This window comes from Hylobates moloch, unplaced genomic scaffold, assembly GCF_009828535.3.
Source record: "Hylobates moloch isolate HMO894 unplaced genomic scaffold, HMol_V3 SCAFFOLD_17, whole genome shotgun sequence".
Taxonomy (NCBI): Eukaryota; Metazoa; Chordata; class Mammalia; order Primates; family Hylobatidae; genus Hylobates; species Hylobates moloch.
This window is the reverse complement of record NW_026652292.1, coordinates 47,031,747-47,058,111: the sequence shown is the minus strand read 5'-3', so window position 1 is coordinate 47,058,111 and position 26,365 is coordinate 47,031,747. Positions and strand designations below refer to the sequence as shown.

At 37.5% G+C, this 26,365-nt stretch overlaps 1 protein-coding gene across 1 annotated transcript in view; it reads right to left on the bottom strand.

The window, feature by feature from the left end:
• Nucleotides 1-1,769: 1,769 nt before the first annotated feature.
• Nucleotides 1,770-26,365, bottom strand: part of KCTD8 (potassium channel tetramerization domain containing 8) — a 285,606-nt gene continuing 261,010 nt past the window's right edge. The window contains exon 2 of the mRNA XM_032135915.2: nucleotides 1,770-4,169. Within this exon, the coding sequence (XP_031991806.1) occupies nucleotides 3,709-4,169 (461 nt within the window). The 3' untranslated portion in view covers nucleotides 1,770-3,708. The remainder of the gene's footprint in view (nucleotides 4,170-26,365) is intronic.

Below are 26,365 nucleotides of genomic sequence, written 5' to 3'. Positions count from 1 at the left end.
TTTTTTTTTTTTTTTTTTTTTTTGAGACGGAGTTTTGCTCTGTCGCCCAGGCTGGAGTGCAGTGGCGCAATCTCGGCTCACTGCAAGCTCCGCCTCCCGTGTTCACGCCATTCTCCTGCCTCAGCCTCTCCGAGTAGCTGGGACTACAGGTGCCCGCCACCACGCCTGGCTAATTTTTTTGTATTTTTAGTAGAGACGGGGTTTCACCGTGGTCTCGATCTCCTGACCTCGTGATCCGCCCGCCTCAGCCTCCCAAAGTGCTGGGATTACAAGCGTGAGCCACCACGCCCGGCGCAAATAATTTTTTTTTAAGCCACTATCCTTCCGAGTGGTTTGTTGCCCAACAAAGGTAAACTGATATGGAGCCACTTTATTGACAACCTACATATATGGTCTATACAGTGGTTGAATTTTATTCTATGAAAAGTGGGGAGCCTTAAAAGAACTAAGGCAATTTTGTCCACTTCTCCCCAACCTGACAAAGCAGAGTTTATCTAAACGTTTTCTGTCTTGCTACCCCTTTCCTGGTCTTTTGACTGAAGAGAACAGACTTTTGTTGGGGCTTGTCTGCACCTATTAGTGTTTCTGGGATGAGTGAGGCTCAAGTCTGGGATGTATGAGGCAAAAGGAAACCTAAGCGAACTTACCACCCAATATCCCTAGCTAGCCTTTCCTCTTCTTTCAGCCTTTTGGAGTCTTACTTTTTTTTTTAATATAATGTAAAGGGATTTAATTACACTTAGTAGGAAGAATAGGAAAAGGTAGTCTACTCCATTTTTCCAGAATCAAAAATATCACACTTGACTTCTATTTTTTTCTCTCATCTTAGTTAGTACTAAATGTTTCCATTCAAACTAGCAATGGTAACACATCAGGTCACAAGTTCAATATCTACTGTGTACCAAACAAATGTAAAACATGTAGGGGGAATAAATACTCAACTTCAGTGCCTGATTCCAGTCTTCTGACTTGTGGTGATTGTCAGATTTTATCTAGTGGGTTTTTGGAAAGGGAGTTTTATATACCAATTTTAGCCCAACTCACCATTAAAGCTTGGTGTCTTCTTTTTCTTTCAAGGAAGAGTCCCTATTCTTGCTGCATCCCTTGATCCCTTTTTAACCCAAGTAGAGGCCAGCCAAGTTTTAGCTTCTGGGGAAAGCATGATGGTTTGGGAGAATCAGATCCAGTGTAAGCTTCCTTCCAAAAGCAACAGCTGGTCATTTGTGTTTCTTGAATTTGCTGTTGACCTTTGAGACAAATGCTTGGTGTATGATAAGTGCTCAAAAGATGGTTGTTGAAGTGGGCTCCCTTCTATCCCATGGTTCAGAACTTTTATTCTAATTTAGCAAGGACTGTAAGAATAGACAATTATCACCGGCCTCACTTATTTTACAATGTAGAGATATGAAGAGATGACAGAGTTCCCAGTTACCAAATTATTTCCATTGCAATTTGATTTGAGCTATTTTATTGGGAAAAAAAAAAAACAGAGCAAGGTGCAAGGTTTTCACATTTATTCCTTGATTCCTTGCCTTTTGCAGTTGGATTTTGTGTCTCAAGGGGAACCCTTGTACAAATTACATTTCCTAGGCTGCTTAGACAACAGGCTCCTACTTATATTGGGAAGAGGGAAGGTGCTGATGTAAAATTAGAATGTAGGGAAAGTGGAAAACTAGAGTGATGTTCTCTTCTGTGCTTCATGAAGCATCTTTGAAAGTGACTGTGACTCCTTAGAGGCTATACTTCTTACCAGACAGCTTGCCCCCCAGTATTACAAACTCCCCATTTGATAGTGCTGGTTCCTAGACTCCAGTGAGACAAACACCTTCCTTTTTTCTCTCCAGCTCCAGTAGTGATGATGATGCTTTACTTCAATTACATCATTTAAATGTTTTCTATGGTATTATGCCCCTTTATTTTCCCCATTATCCCTAAGATCACAGATAGTAAGTGGTGCAGGTGGGATTTGAACTGTGGAAATCTTACTGCCAAGCTCTATCCTCTCACCAGTGTGTTGCAGCTACATCAAGCCATGTTGGGACTGCCAACCATCCCAAAATGAAATGCAGAACTTGAGAGCAGGTGTTTGCCTAAAACCTGATAGATAATTCAAGGTAAATCATATATATTAGTTTCCTTTAATAGTCCACTGTTGGTGATATTTTACATAATGGTACAGTGAGAAATCTAACAATGTATCCAAAAAATGAATGCAGATTTTTTAAACTTTGAGTTGATAATGCTCATCTTCTTGTATTGTGCTGAAAGAAATGATACCACAAATGCTGGTCAACTTCCATTTTGACCAACCACAGAGGAGAATGAGTTCTTTAATTCTTGAAGATACTTTTACCCTCTCTCAGCCTTTCCTTTAGTGAAATTTCATGATGTTATACATTTCTTTCTGTGGATATGGCGAGGCAAAATTGCGTGGCTTATGATAAGAAAGCTTCTTTCCACATGTACAAGCAGGAAGAAATCATTTTTCATAAAGCCTGGCCTTTTAGTTTGATGTTGCCATTTTTGTACCTTGATCTGTAAGAGGTAACTTACTAGTTGTTTCTGGAGAAGCGTTCAATCTGGTTAATAGGTAAAATAACATTTTAGGGTATTTTTACATGAGGACTTTTTCTCTTGTGGGCTAAGTGTTTATTAATCCATACCAATGCTATCTGGATCTGACTATGTCTCCATTTTGAATTATGTTTAAAGGTGTCAACATTAAGTCTGAACAAATAATTATACAGCTTAGAGTTTTAAAGGAAAATTGAAAACAAGATGACAGTTGAGTATTTTTATAGAAGAGTCAACAGAAATCAAGAAATTCTAATACATTTTTCTTTTTTTAATAAATACGTAAAGCTCTTTACCATTTCCCTCTATTATTTTGATTAACATGATAATAGGAGCTTTCAAAGCATCATTATACCAATTTTCACAGCCTGATGTAAAAGACTCATTTCACAGTAGTAATCATGACTAGCATTAATAAATGAATGTTGATGCCATAAATAACAGTATAAGGCATATTTACACCATCTTAACATACATAAACACCATACACATACACAAAAAAGTCACAGATCCAGAACAAAGAAAATTCAATCTCCTAGACAGCTTACATTTATAGGCTTTGTCTAAAACATTTTTTTTTGCTTTTTTTGTAAATTTTTTCTTTCCAAGCAACAAACAGATCTTCCCTATTTCTTGTGATTTATTTGTAACATTGTATTCATGCAAAAATAATACTTGTTTTATTGCATTAACATTTAGACAGCTTTAGATTTGGGTCCTATAGCCATCGTCTAAAATTTTACTTGATGTTGCTTCATCCATAAGTCATTTTATTTGGTATGATATGATGGTTTGTTTTTGGTAAGTTACAAAATGACAAACATATCCAGTTGACCAGAGTTCAAAAACCAAGATTCTAAGCTTGATCATGCACATTTTACTTTCATTCTTGTAAAATGGTTTGAATCAGATATTCCATTTTGATTTAACACTTATTGATTTATTTTTTCTCCTTTTTAATCATGTTTCTAAAAACAACAACAAAAGAATAAAAGAAAATACTGTCCCACATCCACTGTTCACAACAAGGAAGAGCAGCAAGAATCACACTGACCATTGTTAGGACATCAGTCAGGTGGTGACACTGTAGTAAACATTGAATGTCATCAAAATACTGCAGGAATGTGATAATTACTATAACCCATACTTCTGCAACAGTTCAGATTGCCATTGGCGTTTGCGCTCTGGAAAATAATCTGGAATGTGGATTTTTTTAAAATCCTGAATACACTTTTTCATTTCTTCTTCCACACTTAGCTTTTCACAGACTTTCTTTTTGGACAGATTTGTTTCCCGGGACTTGCTGATGAGTGTCTGAAAGAGTTCACTGTTTCTGCGTTTGTCTGGTGGGGGCATCCATTGCACAGGTGCTTTTTTAGAAGGGCGATCCAATGTTAAGGTGTTAGGTTGGTGAGCTGTTGCCTGCTGGGCACTGGACGGGTTGTCCTGGGGAGTGCTTGCCTCTGAATGGCTGTCACAACTGGAAGTGGAGAGCTCATTACAGGAAGTCCCACTTTCACTTCCTTTATCAGTGACTTTGTCATGTTTCCTATCTTCATGCTCTTGTTTAGGTGATACTATTTTCTGAGGTGGTCCTAAAAAGGAGGAAAAAAAAAGAAAAAGAGTAGAACAGTTGAAGAAGAAGTGTGAAGGTAAAATTAAATGAACTCTATATTTTCTTTTTTTTTTTTATTATACTTTAGGTTTTAGGGTACATGTGTACAATGTGCAGGTTAGTTACATATGTATCCATGTGCCATGTTGATTTCCTGCACCCATTAACTCGTCATTTAGCATTAGGTATATCTCCTAATGCTGTCCCTCCCCCCTTCCCCAACCCCGCAACAGTCCCCAGAGTGTGATGTTCCCCTTCCTGTGTCCATGAGTTCTCATTGTTCAATTCCCACCTATGAGTGAGAACATGTGGTGTTTGGTTTTTTGTCCTTGCGATAGTTTACTAAGAATGATGTTTTCCAGTTTCATCCATGTCCCTACAAAGGACACGAACTCATCATTTTTTATGGCTGCATAGTATTCCATGGTGTATATGTGCCACATTTTCTTAATCCAGTCTATCGTTGTTGGACATTTGGGTTGGTTCCAAGTCTTTGCTATTGTGAATAGTGCCGCAATAAACATACGTGTGCATGTGTATATTTTCTATTTTAAACCAAGAACATTTATTTTAACAAAAATGGTGCTTGTTATACTAGTCTAGGTTTGTGGGATTAAATACAAGACCTAGGGTCTTTAGTGTACACTGAAAGATGCAGCATGCTGATTACTTATTCAAAACAATAAAATTTGAGAAATTTGTTTAATGACAGTTTCTGTCTTAGAGACCATCAATAGCTTCATACTGAAAAGAAGATTTTTGTTATTTTAATTACTAGTTCCTGGAATATAAAAAAAATTGTAATGTTTTGTCAGCCCTCTATCTGTTTTGTTAGACACTTAGTTCATTTCTGTTCTACCCACTGTACTAGGTGTCCTTTGTATATATATTCTGCCACTGTAAAAGCAAGAAAGTACCATTGCTATATTTTACAAAGCTGCAGTATTCTCCAGGCCCAGAGCTGTCATCACATCATTTATGCTTCCAAAGGGGAGGCTGGTTTAAATCTTATTCTTAGTCTCTTAAACTTATTTCATGTCTATTTCCTAGAGGCAAATTGTGAAAGTGCTATAAGATATATAGGGGCTTAATATTATAGTGTGAAAATATAGTTGAAATATGGTATTCTCTTAAAATATAAGGCCTACCATTTGAGGTAAATTACTTAGGAAGACAATTTTCAGAAAGTGATAGTTTGCCAAGATAATTATTTCAAATACACAGTGTGTTTCCAAAAAGAGGCATGTTTTATTCTCTCTGACTCCACTGTGGGATTAGGATCTCCATTTAACATTTATTAAACACCACCACATACCCAGAGCTGTTCTAAAACCTTCATTAAATGGAGCCCAACAATTCAGAGATTTCAATTACTCAACTCTTACTTTATTTTCTTAGAGTCAAATTTTTGAACAAGTTGTATAAATCAGAATCAGGAGGAAGGCATCAGTGTTTTTAAACAATTGCCCAGGGGTTCTATTGTGCAGCCAGACTTGAGAACAACTGGTCTAATTTAGAGGGTCTAACCTTGGATGCATACTGGAATCACCTACAAAGCTTCAGGTTATTGATACCTTGGAACTAACCCCAGACCTCCTGATTTAGTGGGGGTGCCACCTGGCCATCAGGTCATTTAAGATTTCGATGTGCATCCAAGGTTATGAACCACTGATCAGTCTAATATATATGAAATGAGTTAATAGCCAATATGGGTAGTTGATATTACTCAGAAGGATTAAGAGACAAAAAAACTTTTCTTAAAAGCAGCTCCTATGTGCAACACTCTGCTGGTTTCTATCACCATTTTTTTCCTATTCAAAAATTAGAAGAAACATAAGTCAATGCCAAATATTGAGTTAAAGATTTTTAAACATTTTATAACTTTTTGGAATTATGGAAATATTCTCTCTCTTCATTATGGTGTTGATTATATGAAAACTGATAGAATTGTATACCTAAAATGGTTGAGCTTTTCTGTATGTAAATTATACCTTGACTAACCTGACTCCCTTTCCTGAAAAACAAAACAACAAAGAAACATAAAGTATATATGTCTATATCTCTATATCTCTATATCTATCTATCTATCTATCTATCTATCTATCTATCTATCTATCTATCTATCATCTATCTATCTATCTATCTATCATCTATCTATCTATCTATCATCTATCTCAGGGAAAGTCTTAAGCAATATTTCAAACTTCCTTTGTCTGCAATATGATAAGACCAGGCCAAATGGTAATGCTTATAATTGCTTAGTAAGGAAGTACACCATTACATTTCAGAAGTATTTGCGACCAAATATTTAAAAAAAATGTTGGGTTTTATTTGTTTTAAGGGAGAGTCAGCTGAGACTTTGTGGTGGGGTGGAGAAAATGCACTGCTAACACTCTGTGCTGGACTTACCCAGATCCATTCTCTATTCTCCTCTGTCCACAGTGGCTGATGGGTATAGACTATGTTCTTAAGCTCCCTTGCCTGCTGGCTTTCAACTGGATTCAGTCAACAGCAAAGACTAGCAAGACAACACCCTAACCCCACCCCACCCCTAGGAATGTGATGATCTGGTTATATCCCTGGACCTAGAGGCACAGCCCTATCAGGAAGCTCTCTCTGTCTCCCTCTCCCTTTTCTTCTCCTTCCCTCTTCTACCACCCCTCTTGAGGCTCATAGTTTTAGGCCTACAGGTGTTGATGTGGTTTGGCTGTATCCCCACCCAAATATCATCTTGAATTGTAACTCCGACAATTCCCACTTGGCATGGGAGGGACCCAGTGGGAGGTAATTGAATCATGGGGTTGGGTCTTTCTTGTGCTGTTCCCATTATAGTAAATAAACCCCATGAGACCTGATGGTTTTAAAAAGAGGAGTTCCCCTGCACAAGCTCTCTCTCTTTGCCTGCTGCCATCCATGTAAGACATGACTTGATCTTCCTTGCCTTCTGCCATAATTGTGAGGCCTTCTCAGTCATGTGGAACTTTAAGTCAATTAAACCTCTTTTTCTTCCCAGTCTCAGGTATGTCTTTATCAGCAGCGTGAAAATGGACTAATACAGGTGTTAACCATTTAGGTACCATAACTAATCTTAGTGTACTTCCTACGCTGGTGTAAACTGTCCCATATTAAATGTTATTAAATGTCCCAGCTGAGTGTGTCTTCCCTCTCTTCCATTGACTAGAGGGATGTTACTTGAAGGATCAGTTTTCAGTGGCACCAGATTTATGTGGCAATAACATTTGAAAATAAATAGGTTTGGAGTCCTACTGACTTGGATTCAAATTCTAGCTCTCCAGAAAATACTAGCCTTGTGGCTTTGAACAAGATACTTAGCTCCTCTAAGCATTAATTTGCTCATCTATAATATGAGTAAAACTACTTTCCCCATAGAATCATTTTAAGATTAAATAAGATATCATATAAAAGGATCTAGTATAATGATTCTCAACAATGAGAGCATATCAAGGTATATCAGTGGAATTTTTTGAATGTACATATGTCATATACATCCCTAGAGGTTTCCAGTTCAGTGTGAAAGGCTGGTATGTATGTGTTTATATGAAGCCGGGAGTGGTGGAGGAGATGCAGCATCTCTTTAGTTACCTTTATGGCTGAATGTGATCCCAAGCAAGCATGAAATTCAACACCCTAAAACAACATAGTATATAAATAAATGTTTTTTTTTACCCTTTCTGTCAATATTTTGCTATACTTTAACCAAAAGCCCCTATCAAACGAATCTATGATTTTCATTCCCAATGACTAAAGGATTAAACTGCAAATATCTAAGCAAACCAACTTACATTGAGGATAACTAAGTGATGAAAAAAAGTAATTTCCTATTTATTGGCAGGGCAACTGAGCATTAGATAGAGTTACCCAGGCAGAAAAGCAATCATATCAAAGTGAAAGACAGTTCAGAAAGAGAGTACTAGATACTACCAAAGTAAATGCCTTATTCTATTTGTTTCTATTCACTGGGAGGAAGAAAAAAATGCTTAATGACAATAGGATGTAACATTTGTGTGATGAAAACTAATTGGTCTTGCAGTACAAGATAGAAGATTAAGGAAGCCCTCTTTGAAGAAGGGATCAATGAGTTCAGCGGAGAATTTTGTACCCACCATGTGCCAGACATAGCGCTAGGTTCTGGAGGAGACACAAATATGGATAAGATGAGCTCTCTGCCTGATGAAGTTCACAGGCTTTCTCCAACTCCAAGTGGGTGAGGACAAAATGATGCAGAGAAAAGATTTTACATGTGTGGCCAAGGATCCTTATAATTTTCTGTATAATTTTCTGGGAGGATGAACTAAGATGCACTCCATACCAAATGGGTCTAACTGAATTTCCTACACTAGCTTTTTTTTTTCTTTTTTCACTTTTTACTTTTCAATTTTCTTTGCCACCTTTGAAAAAGTCATCTATATCCCTCTCTTTTCCTCCGTCTTGTCTTTCCAATGACAAATAATATGGCCCAGGGTATTGTTGGAAATAGAGTCTATTAGAGAATAGTATTTTATAATTATACAGTGTTTGAAATGCTTGGGATATTTTAGAATATCTCTTTCTGTAGACTTCGAGAACTATGAAGAAAAGGGGAACCTGAATTTACTGTGATTTTAAGAGCTTTAAAAATAAAAAGAACTTAAAATAGTTATATACATTAATTAGAATTAACAAATATATATTAACATGTAATATATATTCATGTTATATATATGTATTATATTATATATATATATATATTTATATATATTCATGTTCTTTCACATTTTGCTAATCCTATTTAATACAATATCTTTAGGCAAGGTGAACTCCCAATCAGACCACATAGATTCAGAGGTTTATATAATGACTTAAAAGAGAATGCTTAGCTTTATTTTGTGTACATCTTTGAAAGAATAGAATAATATGACTGTTCTTTGTATAAATCATTAGGGATCACTAATAGTCTTTTTTGGATTTATGCCATCAGTTTTAATTGCTATCCATTTAAGCATACTTTAAATTATTATTGACAACTTAGTAGATTTAAATTGGGACTAAGATACAATAACTTAAACTGATTTAGCTGCTTTTTATGACACGAAATTGAGAAAAATTAATTAATTTAGGTAAATAATGATTACTCTAGTTGCCCAGTTTTCTTGTGGATGCCTGCTAATTGTAGGCTTCCAGGGATAATTTAAAACTTTAATTTTATATTATTTTATTCAGTGGCCCAAAGCCACTTGACATGCTTTAAGCACCACATGAATGATAATTTAAATATCACCAACTAGTGAATATATGGGAACAACATGACTATTAGAAATGTCTCTGTGTCTCTTCAACTAGGAATAGAATCAAGTATACGCCTGAAACAGCTTCCTGAAAGCATTTTGTCCTGTGAGTGAGGGCACCCAATATACTTGGTTTAAAAAAGAAAATATAATTATGTTTTGGTGGTCTCATCAGCTAGGATTTCTTCCATCATATAAAGAACTCATCACCATTTAGTGAAGTGTAAGCAACAGATTAGTGAATAAGCAAGTTTCATATTAACCTAAGATTTAACTGTAAAAAAAAGAGTTAATTATTTTAAAGAGTTAGATAAATAGGTACACCTAGAAACTTTCAAATATTGGAAAAATTAATCAACTTTTCATTTGGTTATTTGCTATTAAATAAACTAGGATATCCATCCAGGAATGCTCCATCCATTGAGCATTTGTAAATGACAAGTACAGTCTTAACTAGGAGATCTGCAAACCAGCCACCTAGGTCATGCCTCTCCAATATTATTTTTGAAGAACAGTCAGTACACATACATGCACGCACGCGCGCGCACACACACACACACACACACTTAGATGAATTTATTATGCTGACATTTTTTCATCACTAGGGGAATAACCTTGGAAGATCTGGGTTTGAGCCTGGTTTGGCCACTCCAACCAAGCAAGTACTTTGTGTTGGTCATGTAACCTCTCTAATATTTGGTTCTCTTTGGTTAATATTTTGGGGTTGTCCCCTAAGTTCTTTTATGTTATAAGAGTCTGTAATTCTAAATGATATAATGAATAGGAGGAGATTTTCCAAGCCGTAAAATTCTGATCAAATATTAAGCATTAAAAGGTTACCATGAATAGAAATTACCACAGAACAAGGAAACAAATTCAATTATTACTACAGTATTTAAAAGAATTTTAGGGGTCAAGGATAATTTTCTGCAAGCTCACTGACAGTAAGTGTAGTCCTAGAAAACATTATTAATTTATGTCTGTTTAATTACATCTATTCTTACTGGTGAGTTGCCAGCAAAGAGAACGATACTTAAGGCCGCATAGTGCAGACTGTCTGGGTTCACATCTCAGTTTAAAAACTTACTAGATTTGTTATTCTAAGCAAGTTGCTTACTTTCCTTGGGCCTCAGTCTCCTCATATTTAAATGTCAAATAGTTTCAGCTAGGATTAAATGACCTAACATATATTAAGTACTTTAAATCGGTCTGGCATGTATAAATGCTGAAAAATGATAATTACTATTATTCAATGTAAATATCCATGTGCTAATTGGCCATGACATGGTCAGTTTGGTCATTTGTATATTGAGAGTACTGATTGGATAATTGTAATGTTTCCACACTGATTCTGGGTCTGCACATAACACCTATGCACATATGAATTGCAGACAGGTCTCTTAGTTTCTTTCGTTCTCAAATTTTTATCTATTAAAAATGAAATTAAAATAGAAATACGTAGTCACATGGCTATGGTAAGAAGTAAATGAGATAATATATGTGAATGCAGTTTGTAAGCTGTAAAGTTCTATACAAAGTAAACTATTAGTTTATAGTCAAGAATCATCTATCACACATGTAGATTTGAGAGGCTATGAAATACTACATTTTTATGTTCAAAAGGGTATTTAAGAAAATAAAACACAAAGGCCCTGGTATAAGCTATCAAAAATGTGTGAATTAAGACCAGTAGTAAAAAACATTATATTAAGTAAAATGTCACAAATAGAAAATATCACAATGGGCCCAAACTTGTAAAACTCAGCAAAACAGGGCTTTTGATCAATTCCCTTGGGTTTTATTATATTAAAATAGAAAAGTGGAAAAGATAGCTTTTCCCAGTCATTTGAATAGATAATGAGGTACAGAAACTAAATGTCAATATTTTTGTCTTTAAAAAGGCTGCATGATTTCTGAGTAGTTCTAGGTGTGGGGATGTTTATAGGAGTATTTCTATATCTTTTCCTTGAATACACAAGCATTTCCAAATGAAGTCTATGTACCCAGCTGCACATTTGAAAAAAAAACTTTTCCTTTTAATCTCTTTACCTGCCCAATGATGATAAAACATGATAGGTATGTAAAATGTGTCTGCAACAGTCACAATTCCTAGAAGGGGAATTATCCTTTAATAGTACTAAACTCAATGATGTGTGAATGGTTATGTGGTACTTAAACAGAATGAACCAATCTATCTTAAATATTAGCACCACATGCTTCTAAGTATTAAGCACTTGAGTCAAAAGGGAAAAACTCCATTTTGATTTCACAAACATTTACTGAGCACCTACTATGTATAAGGCATAGTGTTAGCTACAAGGGTGGGGACACACACACATGTGCACACACACATGCACAACCACAGTCCCTAATATCAAGTAGTTCAGGCTTGGGGTGACAAGTGCAGATGTAGCTAAAGTGTGAATAGGGCATGGACAAGGGAGCAAGGAGTAAAATAAAAAGAGGCTGATTTGTGATTGGAGTGAGCTAAGGAATGGGGTCATTTTTAATTAATCAGTAAAACTGCCATGCTACATTGAAACTTACAGGTCATAGAGGAGACGTGTTCATCTTAGAATTGAAGACAAATGAATAAAATTAATTTATATGTGAGAAAAATTGAACTCATTTATTTATGTTTTCTATAATTTCCATTAGTATTACTTAGCCACTTTCATGAGTTGAAAGAGTATAACAAAAGAAAAGAGAAGAAAAGAAAAGAAAAAGAAGAATGACTTGAAAAGAGAAACATGGTCATATTCCTTTTTTCATCCTGACATGGTCATCCCCAACCCACTCTTCTGATACTCCCTGAACTTGTTAATTTTTATCATATTTACCTACTCATTGTGTGGCTCTCAGTCTTTAATTGTAAACTCCTCAAAGGCAGAAACTGTGCTTTTCTATTCTCTCACGGTGCCTTCATCAGAATAGTTGCTTAGCAAAATTAGTAAAATTATTTTCATGCCTCTGAATTTCTACAGTATTTAATACTAATTACATCACTCACTTGGAAGTTAGCATTCACCACCTTTTAGGTTAGTAAATATTCATTTTGATGTCCACAGAGTAGGAAGAATGCTCCCACCCCCTACACATAAAAATTGGTCCCGAGGTCACACTTCTGGTGTCCCATATCCCTCAGAGTTTATAATATCCATGAGGGCTTAGATGGCATGTATTACTCAGACAGTTCAGGAGGCTAATTTGTATTATCACTGATTAAACGATAGTATAATAGTAATGTGCATAAGCAAATGTAATGCAGCATGAGAAAAGAAATATCAGAGAAAATATATTTGTTTAGTGAGACATATATTAGAAGAGGTTTCCAAAAATAATCTTATTGCCTTTCTCTCATTCTACAAATCAGTATCTTCCTATGAGTCAGTTATTTCCGTAGACCATGCACACATTCACCTTTGGCTAACCAGTGGATTCATCTTTTATTTTCAAACACTTGTCATGTCTTATCAATTCTACCATTACAGCAATTCTTGAATCTATCTATTCATCTCTGTTCCAATTTCCACCACCTATGACAGGTTTCTCATTAGTTCTCATTATATTTCCTAACCAATTCTCTGACTCCACTTTAGTCCTGCTTCAAACTATTCTCAACACCATTGCTAAATATATATTCCTAAAACCTAATTCCATTAAGTATATCCTTGTTCAAAACCTTCTAAATAGTTCCTCTGCACATAAGATAAAATTTGATTGTGATATCTTGGCTTTGGAGACTATCTTCAGTGTAACACAAATAACCCAGCCCATATTTTAGTGCTCCCCATTTGGTGACTCCAATATACTTGTTTCTGGTGAATGCCTCGCTCTACCAATGCTTGCTTTTCTCTGGACTGCATTCTTTCCTTGCCCATGCCCCTTTTAGCTATCCTTCAAAGCCTAATCCATATGTTGCTTTCAGCATAAAACTTCTCATTATCATATTTGGATGTAATTCCTTGTGATTTCCTGCTTTTTTTTTTTTAATAACCCATAGTTGTTTGTTTGAATCCATCTCAAGGTACTGAGCCTATTTTGTCTTAAATAATAGTTATTTCTCTAGTCAGCTTAACTTTCATCCCTGCGTTCTGCCCTACCATACACACACAAAACACATACATGCTAATATAGTTAATACTGGAGCGGGACAGGGAAGCGCTGGGGGGAGAAGGGCGGGGTCCCTGGCGAGGTCTCCACCATTGGGCCTGTGCCCACAGACCTAGGTAAAGACAGGCACCCCTGTTTTCGTGCCCAAATGTGCATTTTCCAAGACTACTCTGGCCTGTCACGCCCCCATCCTGGGCCTATAAAAACCCCAAGACTCTAGCTGGCACAGACACAAGAGGCTGGACATCCAGAAGAACACACCAGCAGAACAGCACACAGGTGGCTGAATGTCGAGAGGAGCAGAGGAGCGGAAGAGCACACAGACAGGCACTGGCAGACGCCAGCAGGCCATCAACTGGGGGAACGATGTGGCGGCTGAGGGGAATTTGGCGGAAGCAGTCAGAGGAGAATTGCGTCGCCTTACTCCAGGCAAAAAACACCTTTCCACTGCATACCCCTGCTGGCTCCCCATCCATCTGCAGAGAGCTACTTCCAACACTCAGTAAAAACTTACACTCATGCTCTAAGCCCACATGTAACCCAATTTTTCTGGTACACCAAGGCAAGAACCCTGGGATACAGAAAGCCCTCTGTCCTTGCGATAAGGCAGAGGGTCTAATTGAGCTGATTAACACAAGCCGCCTACAGATGGCAAAACTAAAAGACCGGCCGGGCGCGGTGGCTCACGCTTGTAATCCCAGCACTTTGGGAGGCCGAGGCGGGCGGATCACGAGGTCAGCAGATCGAGACCACGGTGAAACCCCATCTCTACTAAAAATACAAAAAAATTAGCCGGGCGTGGTGGCGGGCGCCTGTAGTCCCAGCTACTCGGAGAGGCTGAGGCAGGAGAATGGTGTGAACCCGTGAGGCAGAGCTTGCAGTGAGTCGAGATTGCGCAACTGCACTCCAGCCAAAAAAAAAAAAAAAAAAAAAAAAAAACTAAAAGACCACACTGTAACAATGTGCCCTCTGGGGCCTACGGAGCTGTAAACATTCACCCCTAGACGCTGCTGTGGGGTCGGAGCCCACACTCCCCAGGACCTGCCCGTCTGCATGCTCCCCCTAGGGGTTTTGAGCAGTGGGGCATGGAAGAAGTGAGTCACCCCCGCATCACATGCCCTGCCAGGGGGACAAGGGAATTTTTCCCGTTTCATAGTCACTTCTGGGATAGAGAGTTTTTCCTTTTCGTCTTGGTATTTCCTGAAGCATCACCACATGGCTAGGCTCATAAGAATTCAGAACCGTTTATCTAACTGAATTAAATGAAATTAATATTATCTACAAAATATTGTCTAAGCACACAAATCTTTAGGATTTATTCCTAGAGAAGTTTCTTTTTGTTTTATTTTATTTTGTTTTAACCAAAATATATAAACCCAAGTGTAACTCAGCTTAAGGAGTGTAACAAAAACAAAGAAATGGGGGAGTCGAAGATAAACCATTTAGCAGTGAGTCAGAAGAAGAGCCTAACAGTCTCTCTAGTTAATGAAAATATTCCTTTGGCAAAGTTCCTACCTTATCCCTTTTAGTTTATTAAAGAGAAATAAATTACTTGAGAACCACACATAATGTGGAAAAATAATTTTCTTTTTTCTGCAGAAGAACGCTACCTCACTTACATGATTGTACCTCATGCTCATAGTAGAAAACATATTAGGTGTTCATTTGTCCTCTCAGAAGCCTTTATCACATGCAAAGTTGTTACAGGCAACTTGCAAGAGCTCTTCATTTAAAACTCATCTCTTCATTTCCCCCATGGAAGCTAGGATTCTATCCACATTCACCCTTCTCGTGCTTAAATCAAAAACAAAAACTCCACACAAAGATGCCTAGGCTCCTTTTGGAATCTGGAATGAAGACTACCGAACTACTCCCTGCTCCTTCCAAGGTTCCCACGTCTGAATCTACCATTCTTTATCACTGACATTGGCAAAGTTGTTTTTCACATGCCCAGGTAGCAAACTTCTAATGACCTTCTTTTTTACAAGTACATGTTTTATGAGCAGGATGATTTATTTGGTTTTCTAATTTGTGAACACAAGCCCATGCTTGCTTGTTTCACATCTATAAAATGTGGATCATAACACCTACAAGGTGCTTGGCAAGGATTAATGAGATGTTGTCTCTACAACATGTCTGGCGGCTCCGGGAGGGAAAAAGAAGGCACTCTGTTAATATAGGTTGGGGGTACACTTATGAGGGCTGTGTGTAACAAATTGATATGAACATAAAACCATGCTGGCTGTAAATTATCATTGCCTGTTATGCAATACTAAACAGCTGCCTTAGACCTGAGGAAAAATCTCTCAGTGACAATAAGGGAAGCAGAAGTTGTGGAAGAGGTAAACACACACACACACACACACACACACACACACACACACACACACATATATACATGCACACACAAAAAAAAGCAGTCTAACACTCTTGTGTTGCAGGAGCAGCAACAATTGCCAGCAGGAGCCATAGTTGAGTGGATTTTTATTTGTTGGATCTCTTCAGATCTTAAGTGCCTGCCTGCCAATAAATGTTTTCAAGTATTTCCAACAATCCTCAGCCATATGCAACTTCTTGTAGCTGCCATACTATTGAATATGAGTGCCGCTTCTTTTCACTTTGAAATTTATAAAAGTGTGCCTGTTAAGGCAGCAGCTCAGTACAGAATCATCATGATGAAGGAAAGATGAAGGCGTATATGTGCATAGCAGGGTTTAATTTCATTTCATAGTACAATAAAAAAGTGCCCAGCTTTTGAATAGAGCAGAATTGTGCTTGATGTGAAGTTCTGACATGTATTAGCTAGGTGACAAATGTGTCTTTAAGGTTCATTTTCCTATTCTGTCTAAAAAGGAAGATAAATACGGCACCTCCCTCCTAGGGTTACTTTAAGTCAAGATAAATGTGAGGAAGGCCTTTGTAGTAGGCTAAAAAGTGGTTCCATAAAAGATAGCAGGCCCGAATCCCTGGAACCTGTAAATGTCACTTTCCATGACAAAAGTCTTTGTAGAGGTAATTAAGGATTTTGAGATGGTGAAATTATTCTGGACTATCCCACTGGACCCTAAAGTCAATCAGTGGTATCCTTACAAGAGGGAGGCAGTGAGAGATCTGATACTTACAGAGGAGAAGGGGGCAATTTGTCCATGGAATCAGAGGTTGGAGTAATGCAGCTACAAATCCTGGAATGTCAGCTGCCATCAGAAGCAAGCAACAAATTTTTCCCTAGAACTTCTCGAGATAGTATAGCCCTGCTGACACCTTAATTTCAGCCTAGTGAAACTGACTTCAGACTCTGGAGTCTGTGAGAGAATAAATTTCTGGTTTTGTAAGTCACCAAGCTTACGCTAATTTGTCATAGTAGCCAATAGAAACGAATGCAAGTGATTTACTGTAATTCCTGGCCCTTGGTAGATATTGAGTTATGTTATCTTATATAAGTGAACATAATATTGTCCTTAATAACTGGATGATATTGGATCTGAATTGTAGAATCTTAATTGTTCTATTAAAATAAAATATTTTGCATGCTCTATTGAATTATCATCCTGTTTCTTTAAGCTCCTATAGTAGTGATAAGCCCAGAATATTCTACTGCAAATCATTCTACTTTGTGGGTATCCTTAATGTTAAAAAATTCCTATACTCAGCCATAATTTGTCTCCTTAAATAGTGCCATTCACTAATTCTATTTCTACCTTCTGGAGCAACATAGAATGAATCTATTCCCTGCTTTTAACTAAAGGTCTTTAATATTTTGGAAAACAATGATCATATCTAGTCAAAGTTCTCTCCAAGTATATAGATCAACCATTATTTGAATAACGAGGTTAATAGGGATAGCCACTTCACCTTATCTCTGTTCCCATAAGACTCTATTTTCTCTTTCCACAAACATTCAAACATAGCCACCCATCTACCCATTCCAACACACATGCACACACACAATCACAGAACTGTCTCTTTCTATAGCCGACTCTACACACATTTCCAGAACCTGATCATTCCTTGTCATTCTAGTCTCATGTTTTTACTGCCTTTGGACATCTTCTAAACTTCAAAAAAATCATGTCAAAAAATAACCTCATTATTCTTTTTCTCTTAAACCAGTTCCTCCTCTTATGCTTTCTATTTTCCTATTTTTATAGAAGCACCACAGTCTTCTTAATTACCCAGGTTTCAAATCTCAGAGTCATTTTCGCTATTCCAATTTCTACCCCTCTACTGATTCCCTCCCCCAGCAAACAGTTATCTAGTCCTCTTGATACTTTGATAATACCTCAATAATTTTCCTCACCTTCAGTCTTCACTCTCATGGTTTTGATCCCCATTAACTCTTACTGAATCAACTGTAATAACCTTCTAGAGATCCTTTCATCTCTAATCTTTATATCCTTTTATCCATACTAAACAAAGATGTCAGCAACATTGCACTGAAACATAGCTCTTATTATAGCACCTGTTCTCAGAAAACCTGAATGGCTTTCAGAAACACATCCAAATCTTTTAGCTCTTTTAGCTCCACAGACAAGAATTTCCTTGGCCTAGTTCCAGCTTAAAGTCCACACTTCATTTTCTATTACTCTCGCCCTTCATTCAAGTCAAATTGGAGGAATTAATATTAGCCTAAATATCATATGCATTCCTATCTTTAATTCTTCACCTATGTGAATGATAGGTTGAGATCTGTTTATAATGATACTTGTTTAGATGGAGCAAATTTCTTATTGGCTGTGTGGGTATGTGTGTCTGAGAATATAGGTGGTGCTCTACCTATCTTATATGACAGACCCTAATCGCCAGGCTAAAGTACTATATTTATAACCTAGACTTGGCCAATCATAATGCCCTACCAAATCAGCCCCCTAATCTACAGTAAGGATGATGGTTGCGAGGTAAATAATCTGGGTGACTCAATAACATGAAATCTCTGGAATACTTCAAACTGTTCATGAGGGGAAAGAATGAGAATGCCCTTACATCTTTGGCTAAAAAGCTCTCAGATATGACTGTAGGGGACTAAGTCCCCCAGTCCCAACTACAGTAGGGGAGAATGAGAGCTGAAAGGGATTCCTAACAGTATTTGGATGTCTGGTTTAGTGATTCCTATGACCAACTCCACTGTTAGACAAGTATTTTAGACCAAATAAAATAAACATTTTACAAAACAAATTTATCTTATAAATGTAGGTATTTTATTAGATGCAAATACCCCTTGAAATATAACAGACCGCTCTTCCTGAAACAAGTTGAGTGATGTGTTGTTTGTATTTGTTATTGGAGAACTCTAACACTTAATGCTATTGTGGGAAGTCAGGGACCCCGAATGGAGGGACCGGCTGGAGCCGTGGCAGAGGAACACAAATTGTGAAGATTTCATGGACATAGATCAGTTTCCAAAATTAATACTTTTGTAATTTCTTATGCCTGTCTTTACTGCAATCTCTGAACATAAATTGTGAAGATTTCATGGAAATTTATTACTTCTCTATTAATACTTTTATAATTTCTTATACCTGTCTTACTTTAATCTCTTAATCCTGTTATCTTCGTAAGCTGAGGATGTACATGACCTCAGGACCCTGTGATGATTGTGTTAACTGTACAAATTGATGGTAAAATATGTGTGTTTGAACAATATGAAATCTGATTGTAAAACATGTGTGTTTGAACAATATGAAATCTGATTGTAAAACATGTGTGTTTGAACAATATGAAATCAGTGCACCTTGAAAAATAACAGAATAACAGCAATTTTAAGGAACAAGGGAAGATAACCATAAGGTCTGACTGCCTGTGGGGCCGGGCAAAAACAGCCATATTTTTCTTCTTGCAGAAAGCCTATAAATGGACGTGCAAGTAGGAGAGATATCGCTAAATTATTTTACTAGCAAGGAATATTAAATATTAAGACCCTAGGAAAAGAATTGTATTCCTGGGAGGAGGTCTATAAACAGCCTCTCTGGGAGTGTCTGTCCTATGCAATTGAGATAAGCACTGAGATAAGCCCTGGATTCCTGCAGTACCCTCAGGCTTATTAGGGTGGGGAAAAAATCCCGCCCTGGTAAATTTGAGGTCAGACGAGTTCTCTGCTCTCGAACCCTGTTTTCTGTTGTTTAAGATGTTTATCAAGACAATACATGCACAGCTGAACATAGACCCTCATCAGTAATTTTAATTTTGCCCTTTGTCTTGTGATCTTTGCTTTCGTCCTTGCCCTGTTTCCTCAGAAGCAAGGGATCTTTGTTCTCCCTTTTGCCATTTGAAGCATGTGATCTTTGTGACCTAATCCCTGTTCGTACACCCCCTCCCTTTTTGAAATTCCTAATAAAAATTGCTGGTTTTGTGGCTCAGGTGGGCATCACGGACCTACTGATATGTGATGTCACCCCTGGCGGCCCAGCTGTAAAATTCCTCTCTTTGTACTCTTTCCCTTTATCTCTCAGACCGGCCGACACGTAGGGAAAAATAGAAAGAACCTACGTTGAAATATTGGGGGTGGGTTCCCTGATAAATGCTTAATGCATAAACTAAATTTTTAATGCACATTTCTAGTTATTGATCAAAGAAATTGCAGAAATTTGGAGAAAATCAGACAAAAACAAATCTAATCATTGTGTATTTATGAGCAAATTATTATGACAGCAATATAAACAATTAAAAGAGTCCTAGAAATTTACTATTATATTACTAACAGGGTCATGTGCCCACATTCCTTAAGGCAAGGATGGGTATTATTTACCCTATTGTTACTGGCCTAGACTGAGCTCCTCATCCACTCCTATGTCCTGAGGGAAAAAAAAAATCTATCTCAAAAAGTAGATAGGGTGCAAGGTAAGCAAAGATACACACACACACACACACACACACACACAGAACTGATAAATACTTCATTATGCAAGTGTGGTTAAATATAGAAATCACTATGTTTTGTAGTAAAGTAAGTTTTTCATACCATCCTTCAGCAACATGTCACTATGTGTCACCTTTTCCTGTATAGCCACTTGTGATGGTTAATATGAATGTCAACTTGATTGGATTGAAGGATGTAAAGTATAGATCCTGGGTGTGTCTGTGAGGGTATTGCCAAAGGAGATTAACATTTGAGTCAGTGAACTGGGAGAGGCAGACCCACCCGCAATCCAGGTGGGCATCATCTAATCAGCTGCCAGTATGGCCAGAATAAAAGGAGGCAGAAGAACACAGAGAGATTAGACTGGCTTAGTCTCCCAGCCTACATCGTTCTCCCATACTGGATGCCTCCTGTCCTTGAACATCAGACTCCAAGTTCTTCAGCTTTGGGACTCAGACTGGCTTCCTTGCTCTTCAGTTTGCAGACAGCTTATCATGAGACCCTGTGATCATGTGAGATAATACTTCTTTTTTTTTTTGAGACGGAGTCTCGCCCTGTCGCCCAGGCTGGAGTGCAGTGGTGCAATCTCGGCTCACTGCAAGCTCCGCCTCCCAGGTTCATGCCATTCTCCTGCCTCAGCCTCTCCGAGTAGCTGGGACTACAGGTGCCCACCACCATGCCTGGCTAATTTTTTTGTATTTTTAGTAGAGATGGGGTTTCACCGTGGTCTCGATCTCCTGACCTCGTGATCCGCCCGCCTCGGCCTCCCAAAGTGCTGGGATTACAAGAGATAACACTTCTTAATAAATGCCCCTTTATATATACATCTATACAATTAGTTCTGTCCCTCTAGAGAACCCTGACTAATACACCACTGGTTGAAAAAGATAATAAGCTGAGATAAACAAATCTAGTAATAAGTACAATTTTACTTAGTTTATATTTTAACAAGTAAAGTTATAATAATATTTAATATTTATTGAATACTTATGGATCAGGTACCATGCTTAGTGCACTATACATAGCATCTCATTTACATCTCACAATAACTTCATAAAGTACAGGCCTCTTATGTTTATTTTACACATTACGAAACTGAGGCTTAGAGACGTTATGAAACTTGACAGGTCATATTTGGAAGAGGCAGAGGCAGATGTAGATCTGTCTGACTTTAGAGCTGATGCTGAGTTAAGCTCTGAGATACATATGCTGCCACAAAAATCCTGAAAATGGTGTTAAAACCAACTTTCTTTAAATTCTAAGCTAGAGATATAATTACTCATAATTTCAAGCTCTTAAGGATTAAACTAAGATGCATATCTGAACATTTGGGGATAAAAGTGTGCTTAACTGTACTTGAGTATTATCATTTATTTAGATAGTTTGCAATATAACATTATTTTATTTTATATCTAGTTATTTTAACAAAAAAAAATTAAAGGCTATACATATGAAAATGTAGACATTGCTTTCTAACTCAGTTCATTGTGACCTTTACTGGGACCAAGCCTCTTTAACTAAGCAATGTCTATTTACCAAATATGAGGGATTTTGTTGTTGTCGTTGTTTCACAAAGAAACTATTAGGTTGCAATATCCTCTGACATACATAATTCTGTGAATTCAGACCAATAAAAAGGCTATTTTATATTAATTAGAAGAACCATTATAAGAAGCAACTATGGTTAAAAGGAAAATTATATATTTAAAATGTAAATCCTACAGTAAAATTTACAGAGTGCAATTAGGAAAATAGATGAGATGTAGAGGGAACATAACAGAGAAAGAATAGAGAGGATGAACCCCAAGACTATTCTTAGGACTATCTTAGAACCCATGACTTGTCAGGTACCATAATTTCCAAAATATCAAAATTATATTTGTACGAGAAGATACATTTAAGACCAAACTTTTCAATGATATGCAGCACATGATCCAGAAAGGTTCTGACATAAGGCTAGAAATTTCTGCTAAGAGTTTTCAGACCCTAATTAAATAATGAGCAGATTCTGTCAGTGCTGAGATGCCTTGAACTTTTCCTGTCACTTTATAGTGCACTTTAGTCTAAACCTGATATTTCAATAACCCCATTAATATCAATCTTCTTTTCTGACATTAAAGCCTTACAGATTAAAAGTAAAAGATCATGAAATGCTACTAATGAAACCATTATAAGGTAAAAAGATGTACTGGTAACACCTTCTATGTAGATCAATGGAAATGTTATGTCAGGGGCAAATTTGCACTGGAAATACTTTTGGAAAAGCATACTTAATTATGAGCTATATTAATGGTTATTCATTAAAATCTTGGAGAAAAACAGAGTATGCTTTTGGTATGACTCATGTGACTCATAACTTTCCTTGAAGTGCTGAGAACACAGAACTCACAGAGATGAATATTTTCATTTGACTTAATGTGGTTCAGTGAAAGTAATCGGGGTGCCTACTCTTTGTTCACTTTATAAAAATTACTTAAAAGAATTATGTGCTACTTGAATGAAAAATTCAAATATTTTCTCTTTTCCCTCCCTCCCTCTCTCCCTCCATCCCTCCCTCCCTTCCTTCCTTCCCTCTTTCCTTTCTCTCTCTCTTTTTTTTTTTTTTGGATGGAGTTTCATTCTTGTTGCCCAGGCTGGAGTGCAATAGCGCAATCTTGGCTCACTGCAACCTCTACCTCCTGGGTTGAAGTGATTCTCCTGCCTCAGCCTCCCAAATAGCTGGGATTATGGGCATGTGCCACCACGCCATGCCAATTTTTGTGTTTCTAATTTTTGTATTTTTTATTTTTAGTACAGACGGGGTTTCACCATGTTGGTCAGTCTGATCTTGAACTTCTGACCTTAGGTGATCCACCCACCTCAGCCTCCCAAAGTGCTGGGATTACAGGTATGAGCCACTGTGCCTACCCAAATACATACTTTTTTTTTGAATAAAAATTTATATAACATGTAACTAAACTAGAACTGTAATTATCCAATTATAAGGATTGACTAGTAAAGACCCCTAATTAAGAATTATGATTTATAATATAATTAATTTTAATACAATTGTAGCTGTATATTGGCATTAGAGAATTACAAAATAAAACCCAACAACATTAACCAACAACTAGGGACTCCTACTCCTTTGCTTGAATAGTCAGCTTTTCTGTTTGCCTTTAATGTGCTATGACATATTTTGCAAGTGAAACTGTAAGGTTAAGAGGAAAGATCATACAGAATACCAAGAAGATACTGATTTTATAGATCAAAGAGCAAATGAGAATTGTTGATGTTTGTTTTTTATTGGTTTCATTCTACTGATTTTTCTTTTTTGTTTATAATAGCAATAATATACATATAATTAGAAAAAAACTTTATAATTAAAATCTTTAGTATTATGTTTCCAAATTGTTCCACCCTTTAACTACTTTATTAATAATAAACAGAGTATTTTACATGCAATTTTTGGTAACAATTTGAAAGGTTACTAACACTCTAGAACCAAGATCCTGACTATTACAACAGGGGAGGTAAGAGGGCTGAGAAGAAGTAACAGCATACTAAGGATATTGTCTTGTTGAAAAAGAGAATATAGATGCTGGTTAATTCTACAAATTATTGGAAAATATGTAAAGCATGTGTTAATTTTTAAACTACCTACTAGAATAATAAAAATACAAGGCATACATAGTCAAATAGTTAAAAGTAAAAGGTAAAATGGAACAAAGTGATTGAACAATGAAACAAATATTAAAAGTTTATATAAGATAAGCATGTCACAGTAATAGTAAGTAAAAGGAAAGTACGGGTGGGGGCACTAACAGCCCTCCAGAGGCCACATCCTTTGTGCCAACTAGAACTTGCTTGAAAGCAGAAAGAAAGCAATTACATTCTAAGAAACACAAATGACAAAGCAATACTACCATACTCTTTCTTACTCATCATTATGGTGAAAACGATGGCACTGAAAGAAAGAGAAAGATAGAGAAATCCATAGTTCTTTTTTACACTCCTTCTTTACCTACCAGTAAGCCAAAGGTCAAGAGTTTTAGTAGAATGTACACATACGAAGAAGTAGAATACAAATAAAATGTTAAGTTAATTTTGTACAATCTTTTACTTTTCTGGTAAGACACGATATGCAAGGGAATACAAATTGTGTAATTTTGGTGATTCTACACACAGATTAAAGGCTCTTATATTTGCATTTAAAACCTTCCTTGGAGAAGGGGGTTCAAGATAGCAGACTGGAAGCAACTTGTGTGCATCCGCTCTCATGAAGAGGAAACAAAGTGGAGAGTAAATACTGACTCTTCAGTGAATTGTCTAAAAAACCATGTCAGGATCCATCAGAGGAGTAAGAGAACACATGAAGAACAGAGAAGAGCGAAACTGGGCAGCCACCCACCTGGGACCAGTGCAGAGCCAGAAGCAGCTTCCTAACACAGGGAAAGGGTGAGAGAGGAAGAGCTCCCAGGGAATCCACACTTCCCACAAGGATCTGTGAAATCTTGGGAACGAGAGAACCCCCTCTTTCCCTGGGCCTCTAGACTGATACAGAGAGCCACACAGAGATTTTTCAGAGGCAATACTCAAGAACACAGGGAGTCCCACAGGTCTGGATCCCTGAATAGCCTAGTATCTGCTGCCATAAGCCACAGTTGGGATGCTGGGGAGCAGTCAGACTGCCTCACTCCTTGCCAGACAAGGCTCCGCTCTTACTTCCAGCACAGTGACTGAGCTGCTCCTAGCCAAGTGGAACTTCCTGGCTTGGGCTTCCAGCTCAGTGGCCCTACACCTGCCTGAATACTGTGGTCAGGCACAGCTCTGTGTTCCCCCGGAAAACATGCAGATGGCAGACTGTGTGACTCCCTGAACTCCTGATGCTCTTTGCCTGACAGGACTCATTGGTTTGGGTAATGTCCAAGCAGGAGAGAAGGCCCCACTCTCAGAACACCAAGAGTGATAAGAAGCCAGATTCATAGGCCAGCAGAGGAGTAGGGTATGCCTCCCTCCACAGGGCAAGTCCAGGAAGTGTATAGCCTTCCTAACACAGACTCCTGGCCCCTGCCTGAGGGAGCCCCACAGCCTGGAACAAGTGAAAAAGGAAATGCAAGAACAGCAACAGTAATCAAAAGGGGTTCCTCCAAGCCCCACGAGCAGATCTGGGGAGGGGGTCATATCTCTCTCCCCTAACCACCAAGTATGTCTATGAACATGCCAAAATACAAAAGAGCCAATCTGCTGGCCATCATGCTTAAGCAATATCTATTGAATAGCAGCTCGAATTAAAAAACCAATAATAATTTGCCATGATACAGCACCTGTGAAACATAAGGCAAAAAATAGGCCACAAATAAAGATCCTGTACAGAGCCTTGGCCTTCTGAAAGTGCACAGAAACAAAACCAACTGACTAAAATTACACCACAGTAAAAGGAACACCAGCCCTTAGATGAGAAAAAATCAGCCTAAGAATTCTGGCATTCAAAAAGCCAGTGTGTCCCCCTAACCTCCAAAGGAACACACTATTACTCCAGCAATGGTTTTTAGCCAGACTGAAATGACTTAAATGACAGACACAGAATTCAGAATCTGGATGTCAAGGAAGCTCATCACAAGCCAGGAGTTGAAACCCAATCCAAGGAATCCAGCAAAATAATCCAAGAGCTGAAATAAGAAATAGCTATTTGAAGAAATAATTAAACTGAACTTCCGGAATTGAAAAATTCACTTAAAAAATTCATAATACAATCAGAAGCATTAACAACAGATTAGACCAAGCCTAGGAAAGAATCTCAGAGCTCAAAGACTGGTTCTTCAAATCAACTCAGTCAGACAAAAGTAAAGAAAAATGAATTAAAAAAAAATAAACAAAACCTCTGAGAAATACGGGACTATGTAAAAAGACCAAATGTACAACTCATTGGCATCCCTGGGAGAG